The sequence below is a fragment of the Epinephelus fuscoguttatus genome, linkage group LG20, assembly GCF_011397635.1.
Source record: "Epinephelus fuscoguttatus linkage group LG20, E.fuscoguttatus.final_Chr_v1".
NCBI lineage: Eukaryota > Metazoa > Chordata > Actinopteri > Perciformes > Serranidae > Epinephelus > Epinephelus fuscoguttatus.
In genome coordinates, this window is record NC_064771.1 from 4,368,559 (window position 1) to 4,393,535 (window position 24,977).

Genomic DNA, 24,977 nt, shown 5'->3' on the forward strand with positions numbered 1-24,977 from the left:
CAGTTCATATATAAGCAGTCTGTCATCCATATGAAGTCAAGTCTTCATCTTGCTTTAGAAATATAATTATAAAATGTAAAAATATGATCAACAAGGTATGCAATTAAAGCCCCATCCTCAAGTCCTAATCTGATCTATCATCAGTGAGACAGGCTTTGGTCAGAGGCAGAACTCTGAACCTCAGTAAACAGTAAAAGACTGCTTTGCAACCTGCTGTCAAGATACTTAAATTACTGAATCAATGGACAAACTGAATGGCTTTTTTTTCCATTTTAAGAAGTTTTTTTTTTACCTAGACAGAGCTCAGTAATCAAACATCCCACCAAACCAATCTGCAGCATCATCCAGTATTCATAATGCAAGTTTCCCCTGCTGTGTGGGGATGATTGAACTTCATTTTACCCCATGAACTTCATGTTTGGTCGTATTTATATGCCTATCTGTATAAAGAGGGGAAGGGGGGGTTCACTTTGGACAGGAAAATAATGACCCTTTCTTGTTCATTACTGTGTACCAAAGGAAGAGGCCATTCACTGGCAGGACAATTGACCCTCAGTGTGCCCTTGTTCACAACAAGGCCCCCTCACTGCTGCTCTGTCACGGCCCACAGCCAATCCAAGGCAATTAGACCATGCTGGCCACCTTGTGGGATTTGTGTGTGTGGAGTGTACATGGAGCACTAATGACATAGCCTATACACTTACAATACATTGGAATGAGCTTGTATGCCTCAAATGCACATGCTTTTCTGTACTGTATGTGCCGATGGCCAGGTCACATTCTGTTCAGTGTCCTGCCACTTGCAGTCTTTATGTCCTCCGTCCTGGTGCTCTGCACTCTGACAAACCTTTTCACTGTACAGTTTATGAGGCTGTCTTCTGTTCATGTGTATACAACACATTTTACACTCACTGACCGACCAATTAGATCCCTTCACAGCCTGCCTATCAGCCTAATGATGGGAGCTCAGCACACTGACCCAAGGCTGAACCCCGATGATGTGTGCACACTGTGAAAGACCACAATATCTTTATAACACAGGTAGGGTTGGGACTCGTTAGGATTTTAAAGATTCCGATTCCTTACCGATTCCTTCTTAACGGTCCTATTCCTTATAGATTCCTCTTACCGATTCCTACATTATATTCATTATACTTGCCCTACTTAAACAAGTATATAATAAACACAAATACAATCATACAAATACAAAAACTTTATTCTAACTGTTGCACAGTACAATTAGATGAAAATACACATTTGTGTGTGGTGTGTATTTAGAGCTTGTATCATCTCCCTGAGAATATATAGCCTAACAACAAAGAGTGATTCTCTGATTTCTACAGTAACACTATTACCTCAAATTAACCGCAGCAATGTAATAAAAAATACTTATACGCATTCATGCTTGGGCACTGTTATTTACGTGACAACACCTGAACGTAACACACACAAGCACACTGGCTGTTTGTTTCTACCGCTCCCCTCGCTGGAAGCGGACCTCCCGCTGCCCACCTCCGCCTTGATTAAACACTGAAAATAAAATAAAAGAGGGAGACAGGTTTTTCCTATTTTATCTTATTTTGTTATATGTCTCCCTCTCCCCTCGCTGGAAGCATCAGTCCTCCCGCCTCCCGCTCCCGTCTCAAACACGGAGGTCTCCCTCTCCGGAGCACCAACGGCGCACGTCTGGCCTGTTAAATAGCCTGTAACCATGACAACTGTGTGACACAAACTCAGTGCTTTAGTGATTAGATAATGTCGGGCTCGGTCGGGTTCGGACAGAAATATGTGGCCCGTGCGCACTCTAATGGAAATGCACGTGACAACCTAGGAACCGTTTGCAGGAACCGTTACACCAAATGTGATGGAACCGGTTCCGGAACCGGAACTTTGGACCTGGTTCCAAAAAAGAACCGGATCCGGATCCGGATCCCAACCCTAAACACAGGTAGCCCAATAGGCATTGAGAATAACATATCACACTTAACTACAGGCAGTGTCCGCTACTTTATTAAGGGAATTAAGGGAACACTTCAATCACACATCAGATCTTGATAAATGAATTATTCAAACTGAAAATCTTCACTGATGTACATTGTATAATTTGTTGAGAACAAAATGACATAACGGTCAATGGAAACCAAAATCATCAACCCACTGAGGGCTTCATTCAAAATCACACTGAAAATCAAAGTGAAAAATCACAGGCTGATCCAACTTGCGTGAATTTTATCACAGAAACTCATAATGTCACTCAGTAATGTGTATGGCGTCCCTGTATGCACTCCCGACAACATCTGGGCATGCTCCTGATGAGTTGGAGGATGGTGTCCCTCGGGGTCTCCTCTCAGACCTGGATTAGGGCATCAGTGAGCTCCTGGACAGCCTGTAGCAGTACTTGGTAACATCGGATGCACCGATACATAACGTCCCATAGGTGTTCACTTGGATTTAGGTCAGGGGAATGAGGGGGCCAGTCAATGGCATCATTGCCTTCATCATCCAGGAACTGCATACATGTTCAGGCCACATGAGGCTGGGGCATTGTCCAGCACCAGGAGGAACCCAGTGCACCAGCAAAAGGTCTGACAATTGCTCTGAGGATTTCATCCCGATACCTAACAGCAGTCAGGGTACTGTTGGCTATGATATGGAGGTCTGTGCAACCCTCCAAGGATATGCCTCCCCAGACCATCACTGGCCTACTGTCAAACTGGTCATGCTGGATGATGTTACAGGCTGCAGAACATTTACCACAGCATCTCCAGACTCTTTCACACCTGTCACATGTGTTCAGTAGGAACCTGCTGACATCTGTGAAGAGAACAGAGTGCCAGTGGCGGACCTGCCAATTCTGGTGTTCGCTAGGGAATGCCAGTTAAGCTGCACAGTAGAGTTGGGCAATCTTGTCCATATCCTATCATCCTATCGCCATCTAGTGAAATCGCCGATCGCCTGAGTATGCTTGTGTCGAGTGGGCGGAGGCGTTGATCCCCCCACCCCCCACCCTCCGCTCTCAGACAGGCTCTCTCACTAAGCAGCCTCGTTCAGCCTCGATTTCGTCAGCATGCTCCACACACGCGCTGCCCCCCCCCCACCTCACGATTGCATCGTCATTTAAAAAAGACATCATGAAACAACCAACAACCCTTCTATCGCCGATGGGCGATCGGATCGCCCATTGGCACAACCCTACTGCACAGTGCTGGACTGTGAGCACAGGTCCTGCTAGAGGACGTCGGGCCCTCATGCCACCTTCATAGAGTCAGTTTGGTCAGAAACATGCCCACCAATAGTCTGCTGGAGGTCATTTTATAGGGCTCTGGCAGTGCTCGTTTTCTTCCTCCTCGATCTAAGGAGCAGATACTGGTCCTGCTGCTGGGTTGATCCCTTGTCCAGCTTTCCTCGTGCAACTGCCAGTCTCCTGTTATCTCCTTCATGCTCAAACCTTCTTGCGACCACACGTATGGATGTGCTATCCTGGAGGAGCTGGACTACCTGTGCAACCTGATTGGGCTCCAGGTACCGCCTCATGCTACCAGTAGTGACAAGGAGACTCGCTGAATGCAAATTTAGAGAATCAGTCTGGTAAGATAAGGAGAGAGCAACTGTCTGTGGCCACCGCATGCAAAACCATTCCCTTTTGGGGGGTTGTCCTGCTTTTGCCTTTCCATTGCACCTGTTGTCACTTTCATTTGCACCAAAGCAAGAAAAACTGATTCACAATCACTTGTGCTTCCTAAATGACAGATTGATATCCTGGGAGTTTAACTGACGCAGTGTATTTGACATACATGCAACTCTGTATTTACCTAGTGAGGCCTTAAAATGTGAGCAGTTGGCCCATCAGTAGGAGATCTGAAGGAGACCATCCCACGATATGTTAATACACTACTCACAACTTTAATAATTTAGTACTCAATCCATTAGGTGCTGTCTGGAAGCACTGTAAGTTCTTTCAAAACATTATTATGTACTCACCTATTTTACATTTTTGCTACTGTTAGTGTTTTCTTTTTCAAACCAACCTGAAGCCTGGTATATGAAACTAGGCAGCATACTGTTCACTGTACCAAGTACAAAAGGACAGTTCGTCATTTTTATGTCTGTCTTAAAACATTTGTCAGATAATGGTGGTCATGTACATTGACACATTCACAGTCGCAGTTTTTGTTCCGTCCTTTAAGACTGACCATTAGAAGGGTACACCAGTGAATTAGTATTGCACTGGTATATAATATTTTTCTCATGATGGACATTTAAAAAAAAGGATTGAAATCAAAGCAACCATGTTATCAGAAGTGGAAACACTGAAGCTTTACATTTAAACAATATCGTACTTAAAGGGAAATTTCAGTTTATTTCAACCTGTCTCCTATCATCCTAAATTTGTTTCAAGTGACTAGTGACATAAAAATAATAGTTAGCATGTTAGCCGTTAGCCTAGATACAGCCGGGGCACATAGTAGTGTCAGACTTGTTAAAACTAAGTGAACGGGCAACCTTCAAGTGCAAAGTTAGTCCACTAAACAAGCTTTTTTTCCGCAAAGACCGCCTCATATCGTTAGGATAAATGTCAGAGAACATATAGAAAACAACATGTAAACGTGTTGTCTTACCTTACCGGTGTGTTGACATGTTTGTTTACCATTTAGCTCAGCTTTCCAAAGCGTGGCCAAAATATATCTCGCGAGTTCTAGATAGGGCCCAGCTGGATACTACTCCAGGTGGAGGTGTCTCGTCCTCGGTCACATCCAGACCTTGAAAATAAGGCTGCAACCAGTCCCATTCCTTGCAACAGAGGCATTCCTCTTCTGTGGGCATTGGGGCACAGCATTCACAGGTAACGTTACACCACCGATCTCCAGAGCTACGCAGCCTTGCAGCAGCCATTCCTCCTCTCTCATCCTCTACCTGTTGCACCTCTCTCTCCTCCTCCTCCGTTCTTCAATTTCACAAAGCTCTTCATCAGTGTATTCTGGCTCAAATAAATAAGGGTGGCCATCAAACTCTGCAAAATCAAATTCCTCCTCCACAAAGTTGAAGTCTGGCAAAAAGTCAGCCGTTATTCTATAAATCTTTCATAAAATAAATGAATGAACTTTTCAGGCTACTGTCCGGTTCTGCCTTCCAGCTGTTGCTGCTTGTTCTCACAATATTTCAGGCACAGTATGAGATCGCTGCTTGTTCTCGCGATATTTCGGCCACGCTTTTGAAAGCAGAGCTAAATGGTAAACAAACATGGCACCACACTGGTAAGGTAAGACAAAACGTTTACATGTCGTTTTCTATATGTTCTCTGACATTTGTCCTAACAATATGAGGCGGTTTTTGTGGGAAAGCTTGTTTAGTGGACTAACTTTGCACTTGAAGGTTGCCCTTTCACTTAAGTTTTAACAGGTCTGACGCTACTATGTGCCCTGGCTGTATCTAGGCTAACGGCTAACATGCTAACTATTATTTTTATGTCACTAGTCACTTGAAACAAATTTAGGACGATAGGAGACAGGTTGAAATAAACCGAAATTTCCCTTTAATTTGTGGTTAGGTTTAGGCACCAAAACCAGCAGAGCTACAGAAGTCTGGTCAGCTCACTTTTTTTCTAACTGCGCACCTCTAGATTCTTGTCATTTTTAAAGTTGTAAATCTTCAGACCCAACTGACACTGACTCCACTGTCAGACTTCACACAGCTCCCTCTGAAGACAATAAAGGCAATATACTACTTTGTTCATGTACAATAATCCCCAACACTGGGAACACACTGGGCTTCCAGTGGGGCCAGACTGGGGTCAGAATCCACAGTCCTCATCCTGTGTGAAAAAATTAATTCTAAGTTTATCTGAAGATAAAATGAGGCTTCAGCTGTCTGAGTTAGATAAATCAAGTAAGCATCTTCCAAAGTTAAAGGCTCTTTAGTGTGTGAACTTTGACAAAGTCAGACTGCTGAAGACTCAAATGAATTTTTTACCACCACTACATACAAACTTATTGGAAAGGGATCTTCTAATGACCACTGTCAGTACAATGGGAGGAATGATTACAGGAAGCAACAACTGCTTTAGTGTTCTTATGGGCGCCTGACTATTGTTTTGTTACAGACTTAAAAAATTATTGTCCTATCCTTTAATGGTTATGATTAAAGGACCATAGCTATGACTGCATTTGACCTTTGCTATACCCTTTTGTCTCTGCAGATACTATGCTGCGTTGAAAACTATGGAGCAGCTGGAGAAGGTCTTCATTCCCAGGTAGGATACCTGGGTTCTTGAGCATTTCACAGAAAATCTTAAAGTAAATATGATATTTATCTCCCTTTAGCTTCAAATATGGGTCTGAATAGTTTGTAACTTGGTTCTCTTGGGTTCACAACAGTAAAAACATCCCATTGGTGACTCCCAGTTATGGCAAAAACCCAGTGTTTCCTCCATCACTTCGACCAATAAATCACTAAAATAATAAACTGTAACTGCACAAAAAACTGTAACTGCACAAAATCAGGTTGGTCTTTATTTAACCACATCTAAATTTGACAAGGAAAACAAGACAAAGCAGCCATGTGATATGTTTACTGTAGTGTTGTTGGTCATAATGGTGTTGGTGGTCACATTATGATACAGTGATTGGAACTTCATTCCAAATTTTTAATATGTACAGTCAGATATTGGTGTTGTAATGCAGTTTTGGAGGATGTTAATGATGACGGCATGTGACACTGCTAGGTATAAGCAAAATGTATAAACTACACACAGTTTTGAGCAATTCAGCAGCAATCTGCAATCACTTGTATATTTACACATTTAGTACAGCCACAGCAACATAGTTATTCACTTGGAGTCATGCTTTTGGTACTCCAGAGAAAAATACCTGGCTCTTTAGTATGGTTGTGCAATATGATAAAATTTTCAACCGACCACTGTTAGCCCAGCTTAGCCTAGCTTTGAGATGTGTTTAAGCGGCGAGTTTGCTAATATATAAACGAAATTAACTCTCACAAAATGTCAAGAAAGGTACTATTCTTACACCTGTTTTTCTTTGTAAAAAGAGAAATCCAACAGTACACTTTCTGAATTCAAGTTTCTCTTTTCCAATCAAACTGAAACTAGGGCATGTGTCCACAGAGCTTTTTTTTGTTTTGTTTTGTTGGTATTTTTTGTTCAGCAAAAAATTGCTGGCAGGGCGCTGGGGAGAGTTTCACCTCAGTGCTTCATAAAAAAAGCATGCTGCACGTGGGTTTTATTTCTATGATAACAATATCTAGTCACTAACATCAGCCAGGTAGCTAACATGATGCTATATAACAGAGGGTTGACACAATTAACTCCAAGCTTTCAAATCTAAAAGTGAGTAAAGAACGTTCACCAGCAATATCTAGTGTCTGCCAATCGATCAGCTCCCAAAAATTAGCTTTTCTGTCTGTGTTGTAACAGTAGATAATACCCCACTTGCAGACCCCAGACAGTAGCATGCTGAATGAGAGGCTGTCATGGAGTAGTCTCACATAGCCAGACCTGTCTCCACTCTTTGTTGTAACGCTGTGCAAGCTGCTCACTGAGCAATGGCTCTTGCTCATTCTTCAGAGGTAGACCATTAAATTAGCAAAATAAAATGACAACAGTCACCCCAAAAAATTGCCCAACAAAAACAACCAGCAATGTACTCAGCCTTTTGAAGATAGCCAATGTATTTGTCCAATTGCTCAACCCTACTGTTTAGCTACTAAATGGCCCACTATGTTCCCCAGTTCACTAACTGTGTCTGTCTGCTGATTGGTGCTGGGCAGGTAGTGTACATTGGGCTTATCAGAGCTTTTTATCTGAAAAAAGCTGGTGGGAGCACGGAGACTGAACTGAGATAGAATGTTGTTGTTAAACCAAATCAAAGAGCTAAAAATTGTTAAAACATTTTTTAGAGTTGCGGGGAATTTCAGAGGTGGTGATACTATTCTGTAGTTTTGTCACCATTAGTGACAGCATGGTCATTGATAATGACCAATGTAAAAATACTGATCAGTGTAGCTTTACTACTGATTTCTTCTTCCACTCCAGAAAGCTGTTTCAACAGGTATTACATCTGATTGAGAAACAATAAGGCCATTGCATGGGAAGTAAAATATTTTTTGTTTTGGAATTTAAAAAACAAAAAACAAAACTGGTACATAAAAAAGAAGTATTACAGGGAGTAATACTGATACATCCCTGGTGACAGTAATGTTGCTTGGGCATTAGTAGCATGACGCTGATGGGTAGATGGTCTTATTATTTTATTTCATTGATTTGCCAGCTGTTGTTTTGTGTTCTTTTTCCATATGAAATTAGACAATGCTGGTTAGATTAGATAGCAGTTCTGAAAGTGGACAGACCTGGACTGGTTATGTTGTGTCTCCTGCAGGGTGAGTCAGTACAGGTTCTGTCAGATCATGGCTGAAAACCTGCCCAGACTAAGAGAGGAGATCAAGGAGATCTCCATGTCGGACCTTAAAGACTTCCTGGAGAGCATCAGAAAGCACTCCGACAAGGTTGGAGAGACCGCCATGAGACAGGTATAACAGTCTGTATTACTAACAAATTCCCACAATCGATGTGAGAGTGTATTGTATTGTATTGTATTGTATTTATCAGCTCATTGATCTGTGTGTGTTGTATGTCTTTCCAGGCACAGCAGCACAGGACCTTTAACAGTGCAGTAGCCAAACAGGCCAGTATCGGCCACTACACCAAGCCTGTGTACTCCCTCAATGGACGAACACACACTCACACTCACAACGGCCTGATGATAGACGACGACACAGGAGATGAGGAGGAAGCAGATGAAGAGGTAAGGAAACATTTTGTGTAGTTGCGTGTGACAGAAACTAAACTGGGTTTTAATTCCTTTTTATAAGACGGCTGCTTAATGTTAATAGAAAAGGCAGGTGGATAAAATGCCATGGATTTCTCAGTATTGAATCTAGATACAGTGCTGTTTATGGGTGTTTGAGTTCTGACGTATTTTGTCATGTTGCATATATTAAGCAGCTCTGTAAGATAATTGTAAAAGCGCTGCATTTTCTTTCCATGATGTAAGAAATTTATTTTCATAGTTTTCTACCTGTTTTCATTGGTCACTGTAAAATGCATATAAGTAAAATCTAAGAAATATTGTTTTCCTTATCTGTATCAAACAGATTCTTACAGCTCAGGACCTTGTGGACTTCTCACCTGTCTACAGGTGTTTACACATTTACACTGTGCTGGTAGGTGTGCCTGCAACCATTTTTCCAATATATTTTTGCATTCCATATCATTATATATACATATGTATACATGTAAAGGCCATCAGGCAACAGCAAAACTATTTTTGATCTTATTGTTATTGTCAGTAACTTGTGGGCAGGTAATTGAAGTCTGTTGTATTTTTCTGTCTGCAGGGTGACCGAGAAACATTTGAGAGCTACTACAGGAAACAAAGGAAAAAACAGGCCAGGCTAGTGCTGCAGCCACAGGCTAACATGGTGAGCAACACACAAACATGCTCAAAGTACCTCAATAAATTTGTAGTCCAAACCAGGAATTACCATTCCCGACTGACCGTATTCTATTGGACAAATGTTTTTGACAAGAAAGGTTAATCCCAAAGACGTGGCAAAATTGGTAGCCAGTTAAGTAACTAAACAAATAAGGCAGCAATAAACAAACCCTTCCAACTGTTAATTTGGGAAATATTTACAATTTACAAAAGGGAAAAAAAAACAAACATAAAGCTCTGAATTCCACATCTGACTATGCAAGAATTAGTATTTTTGTGATTTGATGCTCCTGAAGTTTCAGAGTGGTATACCATTATCATGAACACAGATCTTCAGTTTGCACTGTAGCAACTCGAATTCAGCCAGCGCAAACCCCAGTAAACTTTCTGTTGCTGCCATTACACAGGTAAGACCTGGCGCTGCTGCAGGCCACCAGCCCGCTGTGACTGCCAGCGCTGGGGGGTTTGCGTTGAGTTGCCGCAACTGCAAACTGAAGTTCCGTCTTAAGGCAGATTTATACTTGTGCGTCAGCTTAGCCATATCCTACACATGTGGCCTATATCGCTGTGAGCATTAATACTTGTGCTGTGTTGTTTCTGTGTCACTCTGCAGTTACACCTCCAAAACGTTAGTTGGCGGTGGGGTGTCTGTCAAGTGCTATATAGTTTAGTTGATTCAAAACACATCCAAAACACACACCAAACATGGCTTAATAGTTTAATAGCAGCTTCAAACACAAGTCAGCTTCACTATAACTCACAGGATCACAGACAAAGCACTTGACTTTTGCTGGACACAATTTCCCCACAAACACAACATGCTAATGCATATGGCATTTTACATTATATAAATGAGCCTAATGGCGAGCAGAGATTTCTTCTACTCATGAAGTCAGGAACAACAGCAACATTTAACAAAGGTCATGTTACAATATTCGGCTCCCGAGGTTTAACAGACAACACACATTTCAGCCATTCTCAGGGTGTGTTTTGTGGAAATTAAGTGTTTGTGCTCCTATGTTGCTGCTCGTATGAAACGTCAGGGAACTTCACTGCAGAGTCTTCAGCAGTAAGTTTGGTCGGGAAACGTGAGATACTTGTGTCACACACATCTGCATCTTCATAATCAGAAACAAGAAAGTGAGTTTGATGACTTGCGGGAAACTATGATAATTGGTCAGATTTGCTTAAAAGTTGTTGGACAAAAGAAATTACAGGGGATTGGTTGAATTTGCATTACATCCAAGAGGGGCTGAGTATAAACAGTTTGCAACCCTGCAGTAGTTTGCTCAACTGCAAAGTATGATTCATGCATTGCTAAGGGGGTATAAAGTTTGCATTTTTGCAACCACATTTCTTCGCCTCCACCATGATGTCCGCACTAAGAATACTGCACGAGCTTGTTCTTATGTCGTGTGTGAGATAGTGCCACAAAGCGTTACAGTCTTCTCCCAGGAGGTCCTACCTGCTCACCAAAGTTACATTTTGCAAGAGCACGCACTCAGGGTTGCAGTGTGGGAATGAAAGAGGCGCCATTCTTCCTCCTGCAAGTCAGTGTACCATCAAAATGATTTTGAAGCTTCTTATTTTAAGTTAAAAAAGTTGCATAATGTTGCTCTCAAGCCGCAATGTGTACAACTTGGAAAGTTCTGTCTTTGTTGCTCCCTGGTGGTTGTATCAAAAGGACACTATGGCAAACAGCAGTGCATACTTCTCTCCCTATATGCACTTTATTGTGTTATTTCTTTGGATTTTTGATAGGACAGACGTGAGGGTTATGGAGGGAAAGAGGGGGGATAAAATGCAGCAAAGGGCCGCAGGCTGGAATTGAGCCCATGGCTGCTGTAGCAAGGATGATGCCTTTGTACACGGGACGCCTGCTCTAACCACTGAGCTACTGGGCACCCCAAATATGATTACCTCAGGCTCCAAAAATATATATGGGCATTTTTAAAAGTTAAACCAAAGTCTTGCATCACTTGTTGTTGTCAAATTTTGGATGTTAGAATTTTACTGAACACACCAACAATGTAAAACAATCCTTTCTCAGAAATGCAATACCAGTTGATGACCACCACAATGATATAATATTTTATGCATTGATGTACTGTGTGTAAACATGGCTTTCTGTGTGTGTATGTGTCCAGCATGAAACAGTGGAAGGATACAGAAGATACTTCAATCAGATCGTAGGGTAAGATGTTCCTCCAATTTTCACTTAATTGCTACGGCACACAGTTTCATTTTAACAAAACATCCCTCTGACTTTAAAAATCAGTTTCATTAATGTGTCAGTCAGTTGTGTTTGTTTCAATACAACCAAAAATAAAGGTATTGAGATGTGTGTGTTTTCTGTGTGTGTCAGGTTCTTTGTTGTAGAGGACCACATCCTCCATGCCACGCGGGGGCTGGTGACCAGAGCTTTCACTGATGAACTGTGGAACATGGCCCTGTCCAAGATCATCGCTGTGCTTCGCACACACTCTGTAGGCCCACGCGCGCACACACACACACACACACACACACACATATGCATGAACACACACAGAAACAGCAGGGGGTGGACTGTGAATGAGGATGAGACTGTTTAGAGTTAATAGAGATAATAGAGCCTGCTGTGGATCTGTTTATTCTGATAGAACCTTCATTCACAGGCTGATACACACACAGACACACACACACATCACTGCAGAGGTCAGCACACCCACAAACCCACTAATGATGTCACTCTCAAGAGAAAAGGTCAAAACACACATACGCATGCTGCCAAAGAGGAGGTCATTGGGGCCTTAATGAGAGACAGATTGCAACAATAACAGCAGATTAAGAAGGCATATTCCTGGCCGCTGGGCTCCAGTCAGTTGTAAATGAGCCAGAGGATTATGCAAACAGGCCAGAGAATGGGGTGCACAGCTAGGGGTGAGAAAACTAACAAAGGCCCTGGTCTCCCCCCTGGCCTCCGGCCCCTCTGCTGGGCCATGACACAGGCAGCTCCACGCAGCCAGAGTCTTGCCCTTACAACCACTGCATGGTCAGCCCACAGGGAGCAAGTCCACAAGCCAGTCCACCTCTAATTCAGTATAAAAATGTCAACCGTCTTATGGGAATTAGTAACAGGTCTTCATACTGATAGATCTTACAATATTTTAACAAACACATCCCTCACAACACAACTGTTATTAGTTTATTAATAATGAAACAAATGAAAAGAATAGTTATAATAATTAAAACCTCATGTCATATTCACATATAGCATGGGTCAGAACATTGTACATACAGACTGATAAAACTGTCCAAACTGGTGAGATATAGTCTCAGCCTCCAGCTGATTGTTGTTATGTGTACATGTGTGTCTGAGTAAACAGAGAGGCAGGCAGCCGCTGCTTTACGTCAAATCTCAGGCTGTGTTCATTTACTCTGTTGATTTACACACTCCTGAGTTTGGCAGGATACTTGTCAGTGTTAAGGGACTCAACTGTGCTGCTTTCAGGGTCATAAATCACTCCAGAAAAATGGAGAGACTTTGTTGGTATTGATGGACCCTTGGGTAAGCCCCTCCCCCCCAGTTACTGTCCCTATGCCTGTCAAGCTTTCTGTTCTAGGAGGACTAAAGGCTAAAGCTTACAGGTCCAAGAAATAAACATTATTATCCCTACCAATAGATGATCCATACAGAGGAAATGGAAAATAAAGCAACTGAACTGTTACTGTATTCCAGTTTAGAGATAGTTACCTCAAAATCCACATGGGCTAGTTAAGATTATTATTATTATTATTATACTATAATGACTATAAAATAAAATACTTTTGCCATTAGAGTAGTGTGTTTTAGAATGAGTCCTAAAACCTGTAAATGAGTTAGCATATTAACACTCCTGGTTCCCTCATCATAAAGTCAGTGGGTTTTGTTATTGGGTTTTGGTTAGATGTCTAAAATAAGGTCTGTGGTTAACACAAGCTTAAATGTCCAGTGTGAGGGATTTAAGTGGATGTATTGGCAGAAATGGAATGAAGCAAAATAAGTATGTTTTCCATAGTATCTAATCTCTTGAAAATGAAAAATTGTGTTTTTGTTACCTTAGAATGAGCAGTTTATATATACTTAGGGCAGAGATCAGCAGCCTTTACCATTAAAAGAGCCATTATTGGCCAAAATCTGCCTGGAGCCGCAAAACATATTTGAATCAAGGTAACAGCCTATTAAGTCTAAATTAGCCCATCAACGTCATGAATAGGTCTTAATGAGCATTCATTTATATGATCTACTACAAGGTGGCTACTTTGCAGATTCTGCAGATTTTGTTACCTTAATATATATATACATATATATATATATATATATATATATATATATATATATATACATACACACATATATATATTTAATTCTTTGTGAATTAGACATCTGAATTTACAAATCTAATTAAAGGGATAGTTAACATTTTTTTGAAGTGGGTTTATATGAGGTGCTTATCCATCGTCAGTGTATTACCTACAGTAGATGTCTGTCAGCACACTTTCAGTTTGGAGAAGCAGGCTGGAGTCTGACATGAAAGCTGAGCAATGTACTGCTGTCGATGGGGGGTCAGGGACAAAACATATTTCAGCCACCTAAAAGAAATCCCACTTAAAAAGTGTATATCAGTTCAAGCGCATACTATATTGAGAGTATTTTCACCAGTTCACCTTTCTGTCAGACAGCTTATTCCAATGGGTAAGCCATTAACTGCATTAATTCCACATCATTGCTCTCTTCAAAGCCACCAGACTTCATTGACAAAAATAAGGATTTCGGCTTGCTGAACACAGGAGCTGCTGGTCTACCCATGCCTTGATTAGTTATTTTGCTTGTGTTATTGTGTGACTTTGGAGAAACTTACCTAACCCTTTTAAACACCACAGTAACAGTAACACAGACAAACTAATTGATCGAGGCAACAGTAGACCAGAGACTTCTGTGCTCAGGGATGTTAAATCACTGTTTTTCTTAATGAAGTCTGGCTTTAAAGAGAGCAATATAATGGCCTCAGTTTCCCTTCGGAAATCGCTGTCTGAATGAAACATAAAGCAGTGAAAATACTCTCAATATAGTTATGCTTGAACTGATACAAATTTATTTTTTGGTGGGACTTTTTTTTAGGTGTGCTGACAGACAGCTACTTCAGGTAATACATTGACTATGGATAAATACCTCATATAACCCCACTTCAATAAATCTAAACTATCCCTTTAACATTTCTTCTTAATAATTTTAATATTATAGTTGCTGCTGTTGTCAAGGGATTTTTTCTCCTCACCTGCCACTTTTGAGAGTTGTTTGGTGATGACTATGTTTGTTATTTGCAGTCATACTGTGATGACCCAGACCTGGTCTTGGAGCTGAAGAATCTCATAGTCATCTTCGCTGACACACTACAGGTTGGTCGGTTCAGGGCTCATCTTAAAATCCTATGTGAGATTAACTTAGATTAATAAACACACTCAATGTTCTATATGTTTGTGTCTAGGGTTATGGTTTCCCAGTGAACCGGCTGTTTGACCTGCTGTTTGAGGTCAGAGACCAATACAATGAGACTCTGCTGAAGAAGTGGGCACTGGTTTTCAGGTGGGCTTTGCGGATGTGTGTGTGTGTGTGTGTGTGTGCGTGTGTGCGTGTGTGCATGTGTGTGTGTGTGTGTGTGTGTGTGTGTGTTGACCTATAATAGGATTTCCATCCTTCATTTTACATGTGAGAGTGAGATAATCACATGAAACCAAGCAGGTAGGGATATCCTGTTTATTTTGCTTCCTACTCAGCAAAGACAGAGGTTTGTGTTGTGCTTCTTCAGGAGTTAAGCTTTTAGAATGAACATTTGTAGAGCCATGATTCCTGGCACAACCTCACTACTTGTAAGGTGCATGGAAAAGACAAGGCGGTCTTAAAAGACCAAAACTCCAGCAATACATGTAGAATTAAAAACAACTTTATTGTAAGACCAATGTGTTGACCCTAACGGCAAATGACTTTTCAAGCGATTTCACCATTGCAGACAAATTTCCAGTGTTGGAGTAAAATTATGACAGTTTTACCTCAGTTGCTGCAGACTCCTGTGATCTCAATCGTTTGGCATAAGATGGGCTTAAAACTTAGTCTGAGCTGTCCTAATGAGTCTTTTTCTCATCTCGAGGTTCTAATAAAATCAAACATTTAATGTTATCATAAGCTTTAGTCTTGGCTCATGCAGATACTTAAATTCAACGATGTAAAAGTTGTCAACAACCAATAGCCAGGCTCTGTCCTGCATCAAACAGAAGGCAGAAAACTGGGTAGACAATAAACATGAAGGGACTCTGGGGCGTAGTGATGCAGTAGTCAGGGTTTTTTAAAACTTGCACCAACCCAGCCCGTTATGAGAGACAATCTGTTAATCAATGACCCGCACCCAACACACACACTGGAGCTGGAAGTTTCTGGTAATGAACATTGCTAAAAACAACCTACTTGTTGTTAGCTATATACACAGAAGTGCACATTGAACGGATTCAGTGTGGACAGAGTTATTAACTTTATTATTATAATAAATGCTCGTCCGTAGTGATTCAAGTGTCCTGAAGCCCTGACATAAAAAGTTATTTGGGAAAACATCATTTGAACTCTGTTTTTAGCCTCATTGTAGGCTGCAGCTCTAACTGCTTCTCTGTGCATCACATGTGCGCGCTTGCGCAAGACCGTGAGACATGGGCACCCGTTCATGTGTGTTCACGTGCTTTCGCTGGTCTCGCACGCAAGCATGCGCACGTGAGCTGAATTGTGTTTTTGTTTCACAGGGAGATCTTTGAAATGGACAACTACAGTCCCATCCCAGTGGAGACAGAGGAGGAGTATAAACTAGTAGTCAGCCGCTTTCCTTTCCACGATGCCGAGATAGAGAAGGTAACAAGTTCAACTACCTCCTACCCTTACCCTCCGTTACCTTCCACAACATTTAGAGTCATAGAACCATTAACATGGAAGCAAATGAATAAGACTTAAAATTACTAACCTGGGTGTTTTTTAGACAATAAATCCTTTAATACTGTTGTTTTCTGTGTTTTTTGTGTTTGTGTGTGAGCAGCAGGACTTTCCAAAGAAGTTGCCAATGTCCCAGTCTGTCCCTCAAATCTACACACAGGTCAAAGAGTTCATTTACGCCAGCCTCAAGTTCTCTGAGTCACTACACCGGAGGTCGGTCCCACAGAACGATCACGATTCCCATCGACATATGAAATCTTCTCTGACTTTTTCTCTCTTTGTTGTGTAACTAGAATATCTGGACTAACTAGATGTAAACTTTGGTTGTATATCCAGTTCAACAGAGATTGACGACATGTTGCGAAAATCAACCAACCTGCTGCTGACAAGAACACTCAGCAGCTGTCTGCAAAACCTCATCAAGAAACCTCACATAGGATTGACTGAGGTAGGAACAATGCTGCCTTACTAGTCACACACACACACATCATCAAGACTCAGAATGTCGTCACTGAGTCTAATGCTGTAACCTCTTTTCTGTAGCTGGTGCAGATCATCATTAACACCACACACCTGGAGCAGGCCTGCAGGTATCTAGAGGAGTTTATAACAAACATTACCAATGTCTCCCCTGAAACAGTACACACCACAAGACTCTATGGCCTTTCCACGTTCAAGGTAAATGTGAATTCTTCTTTGTGTCATTATGCTGTATTTGTATTTATTCTGCAGCTTGTTGGTAGAATGATGTCTTATTTCAATAGCACCCTTAAGATCACACAAAATGGCCTTAAGGGTGCTGCACTGCACAGTATTTCCTTTGTCAAAATACTGAAAATAGACATGCAGTATTGTCTGTTCTTATTGAAAGCACTGTGATGCCAATCATACTAGAGACAGAGTATATATACATATATTTATATATTTATATATGTATACCCTATGAAATGGGGTGAGAGAGAGAGAGTGGGAGTTGACAAGTAAGCCGGAGTCGAACCTGCAACCACTGCAGCAAGGCATCGCCTCTGTACATGGGGCGCCGGCACTATCCACTTATGCTACCGATGCCCCACTAAGCAGTTCAGTTTTCTAGAAGTTCTTTGGATGTATAAAACCGGGTTGTTGGCAACCACTTGAGTATGGAGATCCTACATAATGTTAGCTCAGGTAGATTGTCTATTATTCAATTGTTCTGTTCATTTTACTAAAGCCACGAGCACCAAAGCATAATGAGGATGGGATTTAACTGCCTGGTAAACTAGAGACAAAAGGTATCTCTACTTCTGAAGCTGTCATAAAGTCAAATTATGTGTCCATTCCTCAATTACCCTGTAAGTTATTCATATTCCTTTATTCCTCAGATCAAAAGAATCAATAATAATATAATAAAATAATATAAAAATTAATCCAAGTTGTGAGTATTGTTTTAACAGGATAGAGTGGTGTGTGTCGGTGTGCCAGGTTTTGTAATCCTAGGGTACTGTAAAACAAGTGTCATACAGTGCCTTGCAAAAGTATTCATACCCCTTGAACTTTTCCACATTTTGTCACTAAAAAGATGTATTTATTTGCATTCAGATGCACATGTCTGTTTATAGAGATTAGCCACAATGACTGGGTCACAGAAGAGGAAGTTTTGGCCTCTCTATCCACTTGCCACACCAGATGTTCCAAAATATTTTATATTGCCCCCAAGGCTTATCATCCTCAGACATCGGTCTGAGGATGATAATCTCAGAGCCAGTGGGTTCTGAGATTCGAACCATGGTCTGACACATTGCTAATGCTAACATAACAGCTAGTGTAACCTTTCTCAGGTTATTATTATATCAGGTTATATATTATTATTTTTTTCCTAAATGACTATATTTAGAACTTTATTTAGTCCATAAGTCTTGTCAAAGGGGCTTATAAAAGCTATTTTGCAGGATGCTCGTCATGCTGCAGAGGGAGAGATTTATACCAAACTCAACCAGAAGATTGATGAGTTTATCCAGCTAGCAGATTATGAATGGGGTATGGCTGAGTCGGACGGTCGTGCCTCTGGATACCTCATGGACCTTATCAACTTCCTACGGTCCACTTTCCAGGTCTTCACACACCTCCCGGTGAGTCTGATCCACCATCCACTAACCTGTGACCCACTGAGCCCTGCCACCTTTCTCTTGGAACAGTGGGACATTGTCTTGTTGGTTTTCAGATCCATTGTTATCTGCTTTCGGATGCTGTTTGTCAGTTTTGATCGTGTTTTTGTTAATGATAGGGATGTGATCACTCCTTTACTCCCTAAACTCCAACAGCTTTTTTTGCCATGACACATCCCTATTAAAGTGTGTGTACTGTCTAGAAGTGACATGTTTTACATTTTGAATATAAAGTTGAACTGAGTATGTATTGCATTGGTGATCTGTCCATATGCATGGTAACTGTGCTGTTACTGACTCGTTGACTGCTTTTGCACATACTGTCATTATCTTCAACAACACATTTGGTGATATCAGTGTGTGAAGTAGCTGGTCAGTAAATGTGTTTTGGCCCTGACAGCTACAGCTTGTTCACTTCCACTCTCAGTAGGCCACTTGCCTGCTCTTCTCTCCAGCATCTCTTACCATGTCTTGAATGAGTTCGAGCTTTTGTTGATTTTGTAATTTCTTTCTCAAGAACATCTCCTATCTCCCCATCCCCACCCCTGCTGTAACTAATGAACAGCGCTGTGACTAATTTGTTTTACTGGCAGTTTTATTCCTTGATTAATTTGACTTGTCAAGCATGCAAGATATCTCTAGTTGAATTTACCTCCTCCTGTCCATTTATTGTTGCCACATTTCTTTTCCTGTCCTTTTCCTCTTTCCCTTCCCCTCCTCCATTTTTGGTTGGTTTGGGGGTGTCTCTGCTCAGAATAACAACAATGACCATGCGTCGATGTCGGTGAGTATCCCTGCCTGGCTGTTACAACACTATGCTGCCATTCTACAGGCAGTGGGAAATGAAAAGCATGCTTATATTTGACTGTGGAAGCTCCCCTACTCCAGCCTTGTTGGTTTTTCTGGCACCTGTTGTAACTTAACATTTATATTAAATGACAGTGTTTACATTTGATTTTAGCAATACATCCTCTTATTCAGAGGGACTTCGAGTGAGAGAGGACCAAGCAGCAGCCAGAGGAGAAGATCCTCTAATGACTGCTAGATACTGGCCAAGAATGCATATTCATTTATCTCAGCCTCTCTCTTGAAATCCCAAGTTAATTCCTATTTGTCCATAAGACGTTACAGTGCCTTGTTAATTCTTTGTCTGGCTTACATGGGTGTAGGTTTGGTTTCAGAAAAAAGGGGGAGACATGATTTCAGAACAAAAGGTGTCAACATAGAAAAGTAGAATAGGTGTAGTTGCTATGAAATACTTTTTCAAAGTCGGGCACAATAGCAACTGCTATCATGAGTGACAAAAGCCCTATTTTCACCAAACACCTTCGGTATAGTTCCTTTGAAACCATAAGTAACCCTTCAGACATGGTACCGAGACCCTAGGTCCATTTTGTTTTTCCACCGCAAACAGTACCCTTAATGTGGCTGGGGTTGTTGTCAGTCACTGCTGCATCCAGCACTCGCTGTATTTCCTCTTTACCGGTGAAGTCTGTACCTTGTTTATCATCCACATAATGGGGTTTTGTGGACTCTCTCGATGGGATATTTAAAGCTAGAATGTTTGTTCATTTAGTCCTTCTCAGGCAAGTGAAGGGGTTTGATGTTGCCCATGCCCAAAGAAACGGCGCTCCGAGACGCTTTTTATTCCCTCCAAATGAGGATTAGAATATATACAGTTCACATAAATGTAAAAATTCATGTATATTTTTTAACGCTTAAAGATCCACTGGTTACTAAAAGTGTATGTCATCCAGGAGAGACAATAAAAACTAATGGAATGGTCAAAGTTGTCATAGTGACATTTAAGGTGTGTTGATGGATTCATGTCGTAAACTCATATTACAAGTAAGCGTTCCACCTTAAAAGTTACCGGAACTTGGCCGAGTGTATTAAGTTTTTTTTTTTTCTCAGACTACAGCTGCTGGGAGAGGCAGCAAAACATCCTTTCATTTTATAGTTATAATTTACTAATGTATGCAAAACTTGCCATGGTATGAACAGTGGTTACACAAACTTCAAAACCAGCCAGAACTCAGCACTGAGCAGTAGCTTCAAGACGTTGGTAGCAAGGACTACATGTGATGGGAGAATATATTCGCAATTTTTGTGAACAAGGTAAAACATCATGAACAGTCTTTCAATCTGAACACAAAAGAGAGAAGCCTCACATTCTTTGTAGATACTAAGAATGACAAGACTATCAGTCAACATTGCTACTGCACTGCTGGTATGGTCCTTCCTGGGATCAGTAAAGTACTCTATGTATTTATTACTGAATAGACCATGCTGCTTACCCAACATTACTCTCTTTACTGTAGAAAGGTACGGTGGTTCTTCTTTTGGGTGGCACGTAGCCTTACAGAAATAATATAAACAAACTAATATTGGCCTTGATCTTTTCTGGCTTCTGGAAAAGATCATGCTATAGGGTGGCAACAAAGTCCCTTCTGCACTTTATACACAATAACAATGGCAAAACATGGCAATAACAATCATTTACTGTCCCTGTTATATTGCAGCTGATCTAGTCCTCAACTGGAAAAGTAAGGAGCTTCTGGACCTCATTGTTTTCCTAATTTGCAGACATCTGCAGCCACTTCATTTTTGAGTTAGTTGCTAACTGCTAACAGCTACTTTTTAAAATTCCTGTGGTGGGTCGCACACAAAATACATTCTCAAAACGTCACACCTGTCCTTCCCACGGTCATCCTGTCGGCTGTCGTGTTTAGACAGACATTGTTTCGGCATTGTTACTACCTCCTGTGGTGGATTAAAGGTGAGACAACTCTGTCCCCCATTCCGCAATCATACCCATATACAGCACGGTGAAGTGGCAAAATGGCATGATATTCCTGCCCTGAACAGGTAGTGTATAAGGGGCTAATAATTCCTGATAAAAAAATATCTCAGCAACCAACCTATCTGCCCTTTTTACAAATCACCTTAATCTTTCCAAAGAAATAAGGAGGAAGCAAGCCTGGTGGACATTGGTGATCTGCCATGAGGCTAACTCCTCTTGATGTAGCTAGCTAGTTAGCATTTTGCTAACATTAGCTAAGTTAAGATGTGACTATCTATATCTGATGTAATGTGTCAGTGAAGACTGAAAGTCCCCCAGCCACATCTCTTACCCATCTTCAAAATTTGGTTTTCTTTTGAACATGGATGAGCCTATCACATAGCATGTTGAAGTATAACAGCAAAGGGGAAAGTTGACCTGCTAAGTTCCAAGGTTGCTCAACTTTTATTGGAACACAGAGCGAAAAGGAGCAGGACTTAGGAGGGGCTAATTGCTACTCAATCACCATTTTCTGTTTGCCTCAATTGGCCCAGTTCGTGCTTCTGTAGCCTTAGATTTCTTTTTTCCTTTTTTTTCTTTACTGTTTATGAGGTATGAGCAGGGGTGAAAGTAGTTTTAAATTCTTGCCGGTACTATTACCAAAACCTTCTTTGCTTCCTATTGTTCACCTCTCCTCGCTTCATGCATTTTTAAAAAGCAAAGTCAAAAACCAAACAAACAAATAAAAACATTTCAGTATTTTACTGTACCTGTATAGCCTGAGTGTCGGACTGAAGCTCCCAGAACCTTCAGTCTGACATGGCTTCCATTGAAGGCAATTTACAAGGGGGAGGGAATTTGATTTTTTCCCTAACCAATCAGTAGAGATCAACGACTCACCCAGAATCTGACGTCATTAGTATCCATGCCTCGGGGGTGCCGAAAACAAGCGAGCATTGCCCGTTTATGTCTCCGTCGTCGTGCACGCCCAGCTGCATCGCCGTTAAATCCAGTTTAGCAGCTTCCTTAATTTGGTCCTCCATTATCGCGAGTAGTGGCGAAATACCTCGATAGCATTGTTAATGTGGTCTGTAGGATCTGTAGCGGTCACCATTGTTGCTATCCTCACCAGTTACCCACCGGCATACAGCTTGACATCAGCGTGGCGCTGATTGGCTAATCGCTAGACCCCCGGCGTTCATTGGTCCGCCCATCGTTTGGACGAGATAAATCGCAAATTCATTGAAGTATGCCAGACCAGAGATGCAAGCCTACTCAGTTGAGTGGGCGGGGTCTATGGTCTGGAACCAGGCTAGTACCTGTATGGAGTAGAAAGAAATTAGATACGCTTCACAACATGTAGAGTAAAATATTTGTTTTAATGTCTAGGGTGCTGGCCTGCATGAAACCTTAATGAACACTTAAAACCATGCATGTCTTTTTTTTCTTTTTACTTCTTTACCTATTTTTCATTGTAAAAAACATTGATCAACATCCGCAATTAACTTAATAAATTATTTAAATATTTACTATTTAAAGCAACACAATGGAGTTTTTGAGCCCTCAAAATATATATCCAAGATCCTTGTGATGGTACATCAACTCACAGTAGGTTGGATGACACCTCCGTCATTGCTTGAGAGAGTCTGTTTCGCTTGCACTGGCACTATGCAGTTTCGGGGTTTGGGTAGGAACCCAGACACAAAAAGGACTACAAAATTTGGCTGCTTTACAGCATACGTCATATCCTCCTCCTCTCTTTAGAATAGCGTAGCCGAACTGAGGTGAACAAAGTTAGACTTGGTTGTCATGGCTGTAGCAACAAAGAAAAGGAAGAAGGTGAAGGTGTTGTCTGAGGAGACAAAGAAAAGAAAACAGGAGAGCGATAAAACAAGAGCTCGAACAAGGATTAAGATTGGCCCGGCTTTGACACGCTGGTGAGAGCTGAAAGAGGAGGCGGGATGCCCAACCGATGGTGATCTGGCACTGTTACTGCTGTTACCCTCTACTCAGGAGAATCTTGAAGTTATATTCCCTTCATCTGCACCGCGGCCTCTCTGCTGTGGTCTGACTTCACTCTGATGAGATAAGATAAGATACACCTTTACTGATCCCACAATTGAGAAATTCCAGTGTTACAGCAGTCAAGGAGAAAGAGTCAGATTAAAAATTTTAAAATTTAAAGTTAAAAACTTAAAAATTAGGCATGCAAAAGTTTGAGTTTGTGTGTGTGTTTGTGCACGCGCACTGTGAGGAGGAGGTTAGCCCTGACATACAGAGAGCAACTCATTTCTGAGTTTCGAAAATGACTAAATAAATAAAGCAGTCGGCCTAATCATGTATGTACAAAATGCTATTAGGCTACTTTACCGGTTTTGAAGACATGATGATCGCGCATTACACGGCCAGCTTCAGGAAGTTCACAGATATTGTTGGCTTGTCAACAAATGCACGCGCAGAAAGATTTTTGCAACAATTGTAATAGACAATACCGTTTTTCGTCTGTAGGGGGTCCCCATGAGGTAAAAATCACAATCCTCCATTGTGTTGCTTTAAATCACACTGACAGCGTTTGAGCCAACCACAAGAATGTGTGGAATTTCGCTGGTTTCATTTATTGTTTGTCCTGTCCCGGTGCAAACAGCATTTTATTGACGTCCGTGGTCCAACGCACCCCAACCGCTGTGTTTCGGAAGTAGACGTGCATGCGCAGTCACATACTGCTGAGAGCGAAATCCCTGATCTTAAGCTCACACGCAGCTTGTTCAAGCTGTTCTCTGTGTTGTTGAAATTAAATAAAATACCATGGACACATCTGCTTATTATGCTACTGATTTTGATTGGGATATTTTTTGATGAACTGAATGACATTTAATGGAGTGTTGCATGTCTCGAAGGCTGGGCTCATAGGAGACCCCTGGACTCTTCCCCAGGGGAGGGGCTGGGGGAGAGAGGGAGATGTCCAGGCAGCAAGGCTCCATCCAGCATGGACCAAAACACAGCACGGACAGTTCAGAAGCAATTCGGAACGAGTTAAAAGCAATTAATGAACAGACAAAGTGGTGTTTAAAACTGCATGTATTGCTAGCAGATCTTCCTGGTCCTGTGTACCGCCACTGAATCTTTTAATGGTACACAGTAGTGGATCGTACCAGCTTACTTTCACCCCTGGGTATGAGATTCTATGTCACTGGGCCAAGGAATCTAATATAAGGGATTCTGGGTAATCTTGTCCCTCTGAGAAGAAGTGAGCTGCTTTGCTTTCATACAATGTCATGGGGCTATTATTTCTCTCTAAGTGAACAGAACACAGGTCAGAGTGAAAGCAAGATGTCAATAAATTACTTTGAGACAGTGTTCAGCCCTCATGGTTGTTCATACAGAGAAACACGAGACACAAGGAAGCCAGTGAGACTTAAGACCATGGGCTTTTGACAAAAAATGTCACCCTTACTTCCTGCATTTTAAAGCACCGTTTAAAATGAAAACATATTAGTGTGAATGTAGCCTTAAATGTCAAGCTGACCAATTTTTGAAAAGTTTAGTTTGTGATG

General features: G+C 41.4%; 1 protein-coding gene across 2 annotated transcripts in view; it reads left to right on the forward strand.

Annotated features, from left to right (window-relative positions):
* Window positions 1-24,977, forward strand: part of exoc6 (exocyst complex component 6) — an 80,692-nt gene that overhangs the window by 31,390 nt on the left and 24,325 nt on the right. For both annotated transcript variants that reach the window (XM_049563888.1, XM_049563889.1), the window contains exons 6-19: window positions 6,197-6,250; window positions 8,391-8,541; window positions 8,655-8,816; window positions 9,166-9,234; window positions 9,409-9,492; window positions 11,654-11,700; window positions 11,872-11,992; window positions 14,853-14,924; window positions 15,014-15,111; window positions 16,314-16,419; window positions 16,601-16,710; window positions 16,834-16,945; window positions 17,041-17,175; window positions 18,426-18,605. In XM_049563888.1, the coding sequence (XP_049419845.1) occupies window positions 6,197-6,250; window positions 8,391-8,541; window positions 8,655-8,816; window positions 9,166-9,234; window positions 9,409-9,492; window positions 11,654-11,700; window positions 11,872-11,992; window positions 14,853-14,924; window positions 15,014-15,111; window positions 16,314-16,419; window positions 16,601-16,710; window positions 16,834-16,945; window positions 17,041-17,175; window positions 18,426-18,605 (1,501 nt within the window). The remainder of the gene's footprint in view (window positions 1-6,196; window positions 6,251-8,390; window positions 8,542-8,654; window positions 8,817-9,165; window positions 9,235-9,408; window positions 9,493-11,653; window positions 11,701-11,871; window positions 11,993-14,852; window positions 14,925-15,013; window positions 15,112-16,313; window positions 16,420-16,600; window positions 16,711-16,833; window positions 16,946-17,040; window positions 17,176-18,425; window positions 18,606-24,977) is intronic.